General features: G+C 36.1%; 1 protein-coding gene across 1 annotated transcript; it reads left to right on the forward strand.

The window, feature by feature from the left end:
- The first annotated feature begins 954 nt into the window (after nucleotides 1-954).
- Nucleotides 955-2,274, forward strand: LOC136071385 (uncharacterized). The gene has a single exon (XM_065782603.1). The coding sequence runs from the start codon at nucleotides 955-957 to the stop codon at nucleotides 2,272-2,274; it is 1,320 nt and encodes a 439-aa protein (XP_065638675.1).
- Nucleotides 2,275-12,840: the final 10,566 nt, after the last annotated feature.

The following is a 12,840-nucleotide window of genomic DNA, read 5'->3' on the forward strand; positions in this document are numbered from 1 at the left end:
TTCAAAATTTATAGAACACTCAAATTCTACTTCAAAACCAAACTAAATTCAACAAATTTATATATAACATACCAAATAAAAATTTATCGTTCCTTTGGCTGGAAGACATAGGTTGCAAGTTTGATTTTTCTCCAAAAAAATAGAGATGCTTTATCTGCCATGTACAATAAAAAAATAATAATTAGAAAAAATTTCAACCCAAAAACCAAACCCACGAAAACCATGTCAATATGGATATGGAGATTAACCCAAATACTTGTTAGAGAGATAGAGTTTCACTCCTTGTTAAGTTTTGATTAAATAAAAATATATATTTAAAAAAAATGATAATGATGAGTTTGAGTTTAAGTTGGACTTGTTAGAGAGATAGAGTTTCACTCCTTGTTAAATTTGGACTAAACAAAAAATAATTTTATTTAAATATTGTGCTAATGTGGAAAATTGCCAGAGCTTCAGAGGTTTCGGTTTTATATATATAGATTAAACAAAAATAATTTTGTTTTTAAAAAATGATAATGATGAGTTTGAGTTTAAGTTGGACTTGTTAGAGAAATAAGGTTTCACTCCTTGTTAAGTTTTAACTAAACAAAAAATAATTTTATTTAAATAAAATGATAATTTTATTTAAATATTGTGTTGACGTGAAAAATTATGAGAGTTTAAGAGGTTTCGGTTATATGTGTATATATATATATATATAGATAGATAGATAATAATAATAATAATAATAATAATAATAAATCCAATGTGGCTTGGATTGGGTGGAGGCGTTCAATTTTTTGTTCATGGGTGGTTATTTTACATGCAAAACAAAGGTACATTCTAGCAAGGTACATTCTAGCAAGGTATCGCTTAAAGTATACTTCTCTCTCTCGTTTTGTAAAAACGAGACTCTCCCTCCCTTAGTTTTAACACTGAGGGCTTGCTTTTACAATTTTTTTTACTCGATTCCTAATGGCTGACGACGTGATTAATAGCATGGAAAACATGAAACTAACATCTGAGGAAGAAGAGATTATTGTGATATCCGATGAGGGTAGATTAGCCGAGATTGAGAGCTGCAATTTGAGTCTCATTGGAAAATTTTTGACATGCAGGGCTTTTAACAAAAGGGCGGCTATGAGTACAATACGGAAAGCATGGGGCATGAATACTGAGTTGAAGATTGTTGAGGTTGGATCAAATCTGTTCCAGTTCAAGTTCCAAACAGATTTTGATTTAAACCGTGTATTGAAAGGGGGACCGTGGAGTTTTGATAACCAATTGCTTTTACTCAAGCGATGGCATAAAGGGATGACTGCGAGTAATGTCAAATTAGATCATGCATCCTTATGGATCCAAATTTGGGGGGCTCCGTTGGATATGGTGTCTCCACAAGTGGCAGCAGCGGTTGGCAGTAGACTGGGAATGGTGGAAGATGTGGAGAAACGGAGGGGACAGGATAAACCGAATTATTTTATGAGGGTGAGGGTTGCGTTACCGGTGTCTAAACCATTGAGGCGGGGAGGATTCATTGAAGATTCAGATGGGGAACGCACTTGGGTAAAATTTAAATATGAAAGGTTACCGGTTTTTTGTTATTACTGTGGTATTCTTGGGCATGACTTACGTCACTGTGCGAGCCATTATGCAGCAGAAAAACAGGGGGGGAGGGAGGTAGATTACCAATATGGAGATTGGCTAAAGGCTACTGGAGGCCGGCAAAGATCACCGCCACGACGGAGTACGGTGGAGCCTGACTTGCACGACTGGATGAGGAGTACAAATGAAATTCATGGAGTGGATACTGATATTCAGGTGGTGGAGTCCGAGAAGTTAGGAGTGGATACTTCAAATCACGTGGATAATGTTGAAGTGCATGAGATGAATCCGGATATTCAGCAGAGGAGTACTACTAGGAATAAAGGAGTGGTGGACAAGGATAATAATTCTATAATGACAAACATGGCAATAGCTGATGAGAGTCCAAAGTCACAATCCGATAGAGATAATGCTAATATAGTGTATGAGCAGATTGGGCCGAATCTACATGGCACAGCACAGCCTAAACTAAAGTCAACGTGGACCAGGATTATGAGGATGGATTATGGGCTTGGAACTTTTATAAGGCCCACGGATACTTCTTTGCTTGGAAAGAGAGGAAGCTTTACTAAAACAGAGTCTACTATATCAGATGAAGAAGAGGAAGCACAGAAAGTGAAGCGGGAGAAATTATGTCAAATTAATGATGGTGAATCGGCGGGAGTGGCTGACCACCTTTGCCGGAGGCAATGAAGCTGCTAAGTTGGAACTGCCAAGGGCTTGGGAACCCTTGGACAGGTCGTAGCCTTCGCAAGATTGTGAGGGAACAAGCTCCCAATGTGTGTTTTCTTATGGAGACACGGCTAGATAAGGAGGGTTTTGAAAAATTGTATGGTGAATTGCCTTATCAAAATAAAATCATTGTGAAGAAACCTGATTCGGGTGGAGGGTTGGCTTTATTGTGGAAGGATGATATTAGGATGGACTTGATCAATTTCACCAATAATCATGTGATGACAAAAGTGAAGGAGGAAGACGGGTCTGAGTGGTGGCTGACATGCTTTTATGGATGGCCAGAAGCGCAGCAAAAACATAAGTCTTGGGAGTTACTAAACCATTTAAAGTCTTTTGTGAAGGGTCCTTGGCTATGTATCGGAGATTTTAATGCTTTTCTCCAGTCTTCTGAAAAGCTCAGTAAACGGCCAGCACAAGTAAGCCAAGTTGAAGATTTTCGGGCTGCAGTGGAGGAGTGTCATTTGGAGGACTTGGGCTTTAAGGGATATCCTTATACTTGGAATAATAAGCGACCAGGAGAGACAAACACCAGAATCCGGTTAGACAGAGCTATTGCGACGAGGGAATGGAAAGAAAAATTTCAGCTGAGTTCAGTGGTGCATTTGGCCCCTCATGCTTCGGACCACTTGCCAATTGTTCTCCACACACAGAGATTTGAGAAGAATAGTAGACAAGGAAGGAGAGGATTTAAGTTTGAAGAAACATGGCTGCTCTGGGAGGAATGTGAGGCTATTGTTAAAGAAGCTTGGACGTTGGAGCATAATGGAGGGCACGGGTTGGTAGATATCAAGCAGAAAATTCAGAATTGTGGGGATCAATTACGAGCTTGGGGATCTTCTAAGGCCAGGCCGAACAGTGAAGACATCAAACAGCTCCAAAAAAGATTGGAAAATTTGAACATGGTGGAGACCACAGAAGCTTCAAGGGCAGAATTCTTGGAGGTGAGCAAGGAGTTGGATGATTTATTGATGAAACAGGAGATTTTTTGGGCACAGAGATCTAGAGTTTCTTGGCTTAAGCATGGAGACAAGAATACAAAATTTTTTCACTCTAAAGCATCACAACGGCGAAGGAGAAATTATATCCAGGGTGTAAAAAATTCTGATGGAGATTGGGTGGAGGAGGTGGAAGATATTTCTCAAGTAGCAATAAATTATTTTGAGAACTTGTTTCATGCAGGTACTTGTACTCAGGTTGATGATTGTCTTAGCACAGTGGAGCATAAGGTGACCCCGGATATGCAACATATATTGTCCAGTGATTTTACTGCCGAGGAAATTAAGATAGCGGTTTTCCAAATGGGACCAACAAAGGCGCCTGGACCTGATGGTATGATTGCTCTTTTCTACCAAAAGTTTTGGCATATAGTGGGTGATAATGTAGTTCGTGCTGTGTTAGACTATTTACATTCTGGTGTTATGAGCCCTGATATAAACCACACTAATATTGTTCTAATACCTAAAATTAAATCTCCTGAGAGAATGTCTGACTTTAGGCCAATTAGCTTGTGCAATGTAATTTATAAAATTATTTCCAAAGTGCTGGCTAACAGGCTGAAACAGATTTTGCCATCTGTTATATCTCCTACACAGAGTGCTTTTGTGCCAGGAAGGCTTATCACTGACAATGTGCTGGTGGCTTATGAAGTTTTACATTCTATGCATTCTCGGAAAAAAGGAAAAATAGGATCATTGGCATTGAAGCTTGACATCAGTAAGGCATATGACCGTGTTGAGTGGAATTTTTTGGAAGGCATTATGATTAAATTGGGATTTCCAGACATATGGATTCAGTGGGTGATGGGGTGTGTAACTACTCCCTCATTTTCCATTCTCATTAATGGAAAAGAATACGGAAATATCCGGCCAACTAGAGGAATCCGGCAAGGGGATCCCCTTTCCCCATACCTATTCCTATTATGTGCAGAAGGCTTCACTTCATTATTAGAGAAAGCAAGGCTGGAGGGGCGTATCAGGGGAGCTTCTATATGTCGTAGGGCGCCTAGAGTATCAAATCTAATGTTTGCTGATGATTCAGTAATTTTTTGTCGAGCCACTAGTGGTGAGGTTGGAGTGATTAATGAAGTTTTACAAACCTATGCTAATGCTTCTGGTCAATGCATTAATATGGAAAAATCATCGGTCTATTTCAGCAGTAACACTCAAGAAGGGAAAAAAGCAGAGATTGTGTCATTGTTAGGGGTGAAGGTGGTGGACAGATTTGAATCGTATTTGGGGCTGCCTACACTGGTGGGAAGGGCAAAGTATCAAACTTTTTCCTATCTAAAGGATAGAGTTTGGAAAAAATTACAAGGGTGGAAGGGCATGATGTTATCAAGAGCAGGCAAGGAAGTATTAATAAAGGCAATTATACAAGCAATTCCTACATATACAATGGGGGTTTTCCAGTTGCCGGTTAAATTGTGTGAGGAACTGAATGCTTTGTGTGCTAGATTTTGGTGGGGACAAGTGGGTAATGGAAGAAAGATTCATTGGAAGAATTGGGGTAGCCTAACTCAACCAAAGGCGGAGGGAGGGATGGGATTTCGGGATTTGAGGTTGTTCAATCATGCTATGCTAGCTAAACAAGGCTGGAGGTTAATGCAGGACCAAAATTCTCTCTTCTTCAAATGTTTCAAAGCTAGATACTTTCCGAGATGCCACTTTTTGGATGCTACTGTGTCTCCCAATTGTTCGTATGTATGGAGAAGTATTATGGCTGCCATGCCAATTTTGAGAAGCGGATCTTGTTGGCGTGTGGGAAATGGTGAATCTATAAAAGTTTTGGTGGATAAATGGATTCCTAATTATCCATCAAATAGGGTGCTGCATCCAGTTCATGAGGGTGTGGAGGATTGGAGGGTTTCGGATCTTATAGATTTGGATTTACAAGGGTGGAGGAGAGATACCATCATGACAATATTTAATAGAGAGGATGCGGAGGCTATATGTAAAATTCCCTTAAGCCATAGGCATGTGAATGATGTTGTGGTGTGGCTGCATAATAAAGAAGGTGTTTACACAGTTAGATCCGGGTATCATGTGGCTAGAAAAGTGCTTAGGGAATGGGCTGAAAGTTCAACAAGTTCTGGGCAGCAAATTTGGAAGAAACTGTGGAGAGTAAGGGTGCCTAACAAATTGAAGGTATTTGCGTGGAGGGCTTGTCATGAGATACTGCCAACCCAAGTAAATTTGGCCAAAAGAAATATTATCAGAGAGAATTTATGCCTGTGCTGTCAGCGAGCTCCAGAGACTGTGATTCATGCTCTTTGGGAATGTCCAGCAGCCCAAGATGTGTGGGCTGGTAGTTCCACCATGATGCAGAAATGTGCTACTAACTTTCATGATTTTATGCAGCTTTTTGAGGCTTTGATGAACAAACTTGATGCAGCTGGGCTGGAGCTTTTTGTGGTGCAAGCTTGGATTGTGTGGAATCAGAGGAATACGATGGTACATGGCGGACAAATAAAGAATCCTTGCTGGCTGAACAGACGTGCAACAGACTACCTGGACGAGTACAGAAATGCACAGGAGCAGCTACTTGTTTCGAACACAACCTCAAACGGACACCATTGGAAGCCTCCACCTCAGACTATGTATAAGTTGAATTTTGACGCAGCTGTGTTCACGGAACAGCAGAGTTCTGAAATTGGAGCAATAATCCGAAATGCACAAGGGGAAGTAATGGCTGGAATGTCAGCTAAGGGGCCCTATGTGAGAAATAGTGAAGAGGCAGAAGCTTTGGCGTGTCGACAAGCAGTTGTTTTTGCCTTGGAAGCTGGATTTTCAGAGCTTGTAATTGAGGGTGATAACAGCACAGTAATGAAAGCCATCTCGGGGTTATCCTGCCATAATTCCTTACTTGGGCATGTATATGAGGATATTTGCGCTTACCTAAATGGGATGCAGCGGGTTTCAATAAGTTGTATTAAGAGAGGGGGGAATATGGTTGCGCATTCTTTAGCAAAGTATGCAAAAAATATTAGTGATGTAGTCTATTGGATAGAGGACTCACCACCACCTGCGGTGGAGGCTTTGTACCAAGATTCTTTACATGTTAGTGAATGAATGAATGCCTCATTTTCAAAAAAGTGGTTGCCAATAAAAAGGTTTATTCAAAATTTAAAGAAAATAAAACAGATTATTAAACCCAACTAAATAGGAAAACTAAATGATTTTTTTTTTTAATTTCCGTTTTAAATAAGATAAATAATAAAATTAAAAAATTTATTGAAAAATTTGCTTAGGTGGAAGGTTAATTGAATAGTACCTATTTCCCTTTCAAAAAATAGGTACATATTGTACTAATTATAAGATGAGTCAGAAGGTTGAATCCCCCTTTCACATTACTGTCTTTGAAGTACCTATTAATTTTTCAAATTAAGAGGCTATACCTGTGGTATATATAGAATAATTGTCACTAATCTAACTTATTTTGATTAGTATTTAGTGTAATATTCTAGTTTTTTGTGGTGTAATTGATTAAGTAGTGAACTTCCAAGTTGGATATTAATGGCAAGAATGAGTAGTTAATATAATATAATTGAATCCATATGAATGTTCAATTTAGTGTGAAAACACCTTGAATGTTTAGACCCCCAAATTACAAATTATCAATTCAAGCTTATTAACAAACAATGTATGTGCGAAATATGAAAATATGCTAAAACAGAATTGATAAAACAATCTAAACCAAATAAATTCACAACCACAGCAGAAATGAAATGGCAAAGATTAAGGGAAGAGAGATGCAAATACAAAGACAATACAGCGATGTGTTATCGAAGAGGATACCGAAGTTCTCGGTATAAAACATCTCCGCCGCCCTCCAAGCGGTTAATAATCCATTAGAGAATGAAGTTGGGATACATGAACAACAGAAGACCCTCAAAGCCTAATCTACCCAGTGTACCTAAGCTCTCTGAGCTTCTTGCTCCAATGAGATTACACCGAACTTTTGTCTTCTCTAGCTTACCTAGTCCCGCTATAGCCCATAGCATCAACCAATATCAATTGGTCCTTTCCTAACTACTTCCCAAGCACCAAAATAACCTTCTTACAGATATGGGTATAATGAGAAAATGATTTGGCTAAATGTACGTCTCAAGAATGAATCAATAGAGAGAGTGAAAGTAAAGGAATTTGGAGAATCAAGGATGAAGATTATGGATGAGTCAAGCTTGTTTTTCTTTAGGGTTTTTCTCTCAAAATTCTCTCTGAAAGCTCTCTACAATATGTGAGTATAAGGGGTATTTATACTGGTGTGTGTTTGGAATGCAAAAAGTCAGTTTTTCCCAAACAGAGTGGTTTGGCGACTTGGCCTCGTGACTTAACTGAGTCACGAGTCTGAGTTGCAAGCTAACAAAATGGTTAGACTGGAAGTTTTGTCTTGTAGTGCTCCAGTTGGCGTGACTCTTCAGCTCCTCTGCATGCTTCACACGTGTGGCTCCCTTTGTGACTTACCAACCGCGAGCCAGTTGCGAGGCCCTACTGAGTGCACATTCCTGAGCTTTTTCTTCACACTCACTCACACACTACCCTTACATGATTCCTACCTAAATACAGGATTTCTAAATGTTGAATTACGAGCAAATTAGAACGGAATAAAGCCAACAAAATAGTTGATTGAATTCAACCTTACACTATACTTATTTTTTTTTTACGAACGTAATTGAATCTAAACTCATAAGTCTAAGCTTTTTAGATTAAATGGTGTCTCTAACTACTTAATTGGAGGGGAATTATTGTGTACTCCTAGAGTACCATAAATGCGTACTCCCTCCTCTTATATGAATTGTGGGTCCTACTAATTAAATTCATAGTGAGACCCACCATTTATGTGAGAGGGGGAATATGCAACTGTTGAGAGCCTTAATGCAATAAGCACACTTACGCATTGATATGCCAATCTTGAGGTATTGTTTCCATGGATGTTGAAAGTTGAATCTGCCATGCACAGGTTCCCATCTTCCAAGATTGGCTTGTACAATTGAATTAGAAAATTTAACAAACTGAGTACTCAATAGTTATCTTATTGCTAGCAAATTGATCCACTAGGATAGTTAGCAGCCTACCATGACTTCTTCAGTTGCCTTAGAATTAAGCACACATTTGTAGCCTTGCATTCTCTTACTAGGATCTTCCTCATTGCCAAGCTTAGTTTTATCATCTTTGAAGTATTCGCTGATACATCTTGAATTTCAAGTTGACATAGTGTTTTATGTATAATTTGGTTATGCTTGAATAAGGAGAATTAATTATATATTGAGTGTTCAATCAATGATCTTTGTTCATGCATACCGTCCAGGGAGTCAGCAAGTTTTTCCAGGTTACGAACAATCAAATCGTGAAGCCCACTGCCAACCCGAATGGGCAGAAGACCATGGTTATAAAAATGCATAAAGAGGCCCCAATGGCAACTGTTGACAATCTATGGTACGCCATCTCAAACAATTTGTCCACTCGGTAGCCAAAAACTGTAACTAAGCTACCATAAATATTTGGAGTAGTCAAAACGTTTGCATCACCTTTATGATTGTGGGATTAGAGTTTTCGTTTTGTTGTTTGTCTCCACTTCTATCAAGTGTTCTGTGTTAGTGTAGATTGGTACCCACAGTAATTGGATTAAAGTTTTTACTTTGTTGTCTATCAATCCTTTGTAGCCATATATATGTCTCCATCAAAGTCCCTCAAACGGTGCCTTGAGTAGTAAATATTTGGAGTCAAAAACTATAACTAATCTGCCATAAATATTTGGAGTCAAAATGTTTGCATCACCTTTGTGATTGTGGGATTAGAGTTTTCATTTTGTTGTTTGTCTCCACTTCTATCAAGTGCTCTGTGTTAGTGTAGATTGGTACCCACGGTAATTGGATTAAAGTTTTTACTTTGTTGTCTATCAGTCCTTTGTAGCCATATGTCTCCATCAAAGTCCCTCAAATGGTGCCTTGAGTAGTAAATTGTTTGTCTTAGTCATTTTTAGCCTTGAGATGTATCCCAAATTATTTATTGAGTTGTTAGGAAAATTCCTTGGATCTTTTGTGGTATTTTTTCCTAATGGGCTTGTCCTAAACTATTGCAGGTGCGATATTTTCCTCAAATTGAGAAGTTTAAATCATCTGCAACCTTTTTTTAAATCTATGCCTCTTATGAAATGTCACTACTATTTAAGCATGATGAGCTAAGGAAAAAGAAATTAACATTGAGATCAGTCTCTAGGACATTTTTCAGCAACTATGTCGATGCCTTAGAACATGGTTAATTAATTATTTCCTAAATGTAGCCTTATATACCTCATTAAGTTCAATAATTTAGTTGATTCTTAAAAAAAGTTCAGTGATTTAGTCTTCTTGTGAGGTCCACTCTGTGAAATAATTGCTACCAAAGGCCAAGCTTCAAAACATGGTTATAAACATATTACATTTCGAATTACAAAAAACAAAACTGGTATTGCTTTGGGTTTTTAGGCTATTGATCTCATTCGAAAGGAAGGTGTTAACTGCAATTATAGTAGTTGGAAAATCAATTGTGGAGCAATAAGTTATTTAATGAATTTTTGACCCAAATTCACATGCTTGATTAAAATTTCAAACTGTTTAATTACACCATATACAAAGGGGGATCAAAATAGGCAGTGGAAGGTTTTAACACAAGGTGAAAGAGTAAAAACAAAGGTAGATTAAAAGCAAAAATGGAGGGAGATTGAAAAAAAAATGAGGTTGGTGTAAAAAACTATTTTAGTTTAAGTTTTTGGGTTGGGTCTTACCTTGTGATATTTTAATTTTTAATGGAACTGCATAAAGACAGGAATCTCCAAATAGTCTTAGAAAAATAGTCTTCAAGATACTTGTGTGAACTTACTTACCCAGCAAGAAGACACTATAGATAGATGACATAAAATATTATAATTTTTTTTTAGTGTTTGAGTGTGTATTTGTATGTGAATGTTTATGTTCATTTATCAAAAGAAAAAAAAAGAAAAAGAAAAAGAAAAAAAAAAAGGTCTTGGTGTTCAATGATGTGAACACTTGTCACCGTTTTGATTACTATTTTACCCACCCGTTGCTCACAAGTTACCTGTTAATTTACATGTTTTTAAGCTGGATTGTTTCTTCAAGTATTTCTAACTTTTAATTATAAATAAAATGAAAGGGCTATGCCAAAATATTTTTTATATTTTTATTTGGCTGTGTAGATTGTTCATATTTTCTATCAGTTGATTACGAAATATCTATTAAATTGCAAGTTCAACAGCTATAAAATGAAAAGGCTATGCTTAAATATTTTTTGTATTTTGTTTTGATTGTGTAGGTTGTTCACATTTTCTACCAGTTGATTATGGGTTATCTATTAAATTGCAAGTTCAATAGCTGGATTGTTTCGTAAAGTATGTCCAACTCAATGGCGGCTCTAGGATATAATTTTAGGGGGGTCAGTAAGAAGAAGTATTCTAGTTAAATTTTTTTAAAAAAAAAAAAAAAAAGTGAATCTTGCGGTCTACATGATTTCTTTATGACAAAATTTTTTCATAATATGTACTAGCAAGAGAATAAAAGATGAGAAGTGCTACATCTAAAACATTTTCACAACACTTTTTAAACAAATTTTAGGTTATAAGTTGTTATTAGTTCTAATTTAAACTCATTACTGAAATTACTTTTTTCTCTCATTAGTAACAACCAGTAACAATTTACCAATTAGGCTTTATTATGAGCGTATTATGATCATAACGTTCCTCATATAAGATAAACTATAAATTCATTGCATATTGTTTATTAATATGATGAAGATAATAATTGTTGTTGCTGAGATTAAATCTTAGAAATCATCTATTGTTTTTAAATACAATCAACATATGAGTTATTGTTGCTAAGTGAACTCCAAGTGAGATCTAAATACAATAAACTTTTATGTATTAGTTTATTTCAAATTTGTTAAGATGTAAATGATTTTTTTTTTTTTAGATTTAAGATGAAAAAATTTATACTTTTGTTGTTAAGCTTACTATTTTCCCCCCCATATTTTAGATCATATTAGACCTTTTTGTGTGTGTGTGTTTAAAAAGACCAAGATATTGTCAAGATGATCATATTCAAATTCATATAAGCTAAGCTTAAAAAAAATTTAGGTCTAGAGGGTTCAAAATTTATTTTAGGAGGCTAAAATTAAAAAATTTATATACAATTTTTTTTTTTGGCCCGGCTCAGGGGGTTCATTTGAACCCCCCGGGCTGCACCTAGAGCCGCCCATGGTCCAACTCTCAATTAATGAAAAGGCTATTATAAAATTGAGATTATATTATCTTTTGGTGTGCCAAAATAATTTTTATATTATCTTTTGGTTTCTACTAAATTAACAGATTATCTATTAAATTGCAAGTTCACAAAAACTAGAATATTTCTTCAGGTTTTTCTAAAATGAAATGCTTTGCTAAAATAGTCCTCATATTATTGGTAGGATATTCATATTATCCACCAGTTATTTGAAATGATCTTTTATTATAATGATAGTAAATGATGGTTTGTTGGTACTATGGAGTCACATCAGTAGCTAGGGTGTCTATCTTTTAATATGAAATTTTATTGAATTACATTCCCATGATACAAAAGAATATAGAACCCAGACAAGTTGAAAAAATGGGGGAATTTTATAAATAAAAAATTTTCCAAATTCTTTAGAACCACATGATATTCAAATTTTGAGATAACTGTCAAATGAGATTGTAAAGTAATTTAGTAAAAATTCCAAATTATTTAGAACCACATGATATTCAGATTTTGAGATAACTGTTAGATGAGATTGTAATATGTTCAGAGATTAGATATTTTCTATTGAAAAACATGACTGTTGCAAAAATATCACATAATTTTTATTTATGTTTTGCAGCCACAATTCTTAATATTTTATTTATATTTTCATTTTTAATGCAACTGCATAAAGGCAGGAATCTCCAAATAGTCTTAGAAAAATGCTCTCCATGCTACATGTGTGAACTTACATACGTACTAGGAAGACACTATAAATAGACAACAGCAAAATGAATGCACCCCAAAAAAAGAAGGCTAAAATATTTTTTATATTATCTTTTGGTTGTGTAGGTTGTTCATATTTTCTACCAATTGATTACGGCTTTTCTATTAAATTGCAAGTTCAAAAGCTGGATTGTTTCGTCAAGTATGTCCAACTCTCAATTATAAATATAATGAAAAGGCTATGGTAAAATATTTTTATATTATCTTTCAGTATGCTAAAATCATTTTGTTAGGTTCTAAAGATTTAGGATTTTATGTATTTAGAACTCTAATGTGTAGTGTTGGCAAACCATGATCAAAACAGGTTGTTTAGTCTTGTTTAGGCTTGCTCAAAGTATGTTTATTTGTAAAACTGGAATCGAGTGAGTGCAGATTTATTGGACTAAATCTGTAAGGCTCGATCGATCGAAAATTAGACTCGATCGATCGAACCACGTACAGATTTATTTTTCTGCAGAGTTCCAGTTCAGCCCAAACTCTATTTAAACGTCTTG

Source organism: Quercus suber, unplaced genomic scaffold, assembly GCF_002906115.3.
Source record: "Quercus suber isolate HL8 unplaced genomic scaffold, Cork oak 2.0 scaffold_307, whole genome shotgun sequence".
Lineage (NCBI taxonomy): Eukaryota > Viridiplantae > Streptophyta > Magnoliopsida > Fagales > Fagaceae > Quercus > Quercus suber.

Excerpts from the sequence above, each read along its gene's own strand:
- LOC136071385 (XM_065782603.1), top strand. The coding sequence starts at position 955 with ATGGCTGACGACGTGATTAATAGCATGGAAAACATGAAACTAACATCT.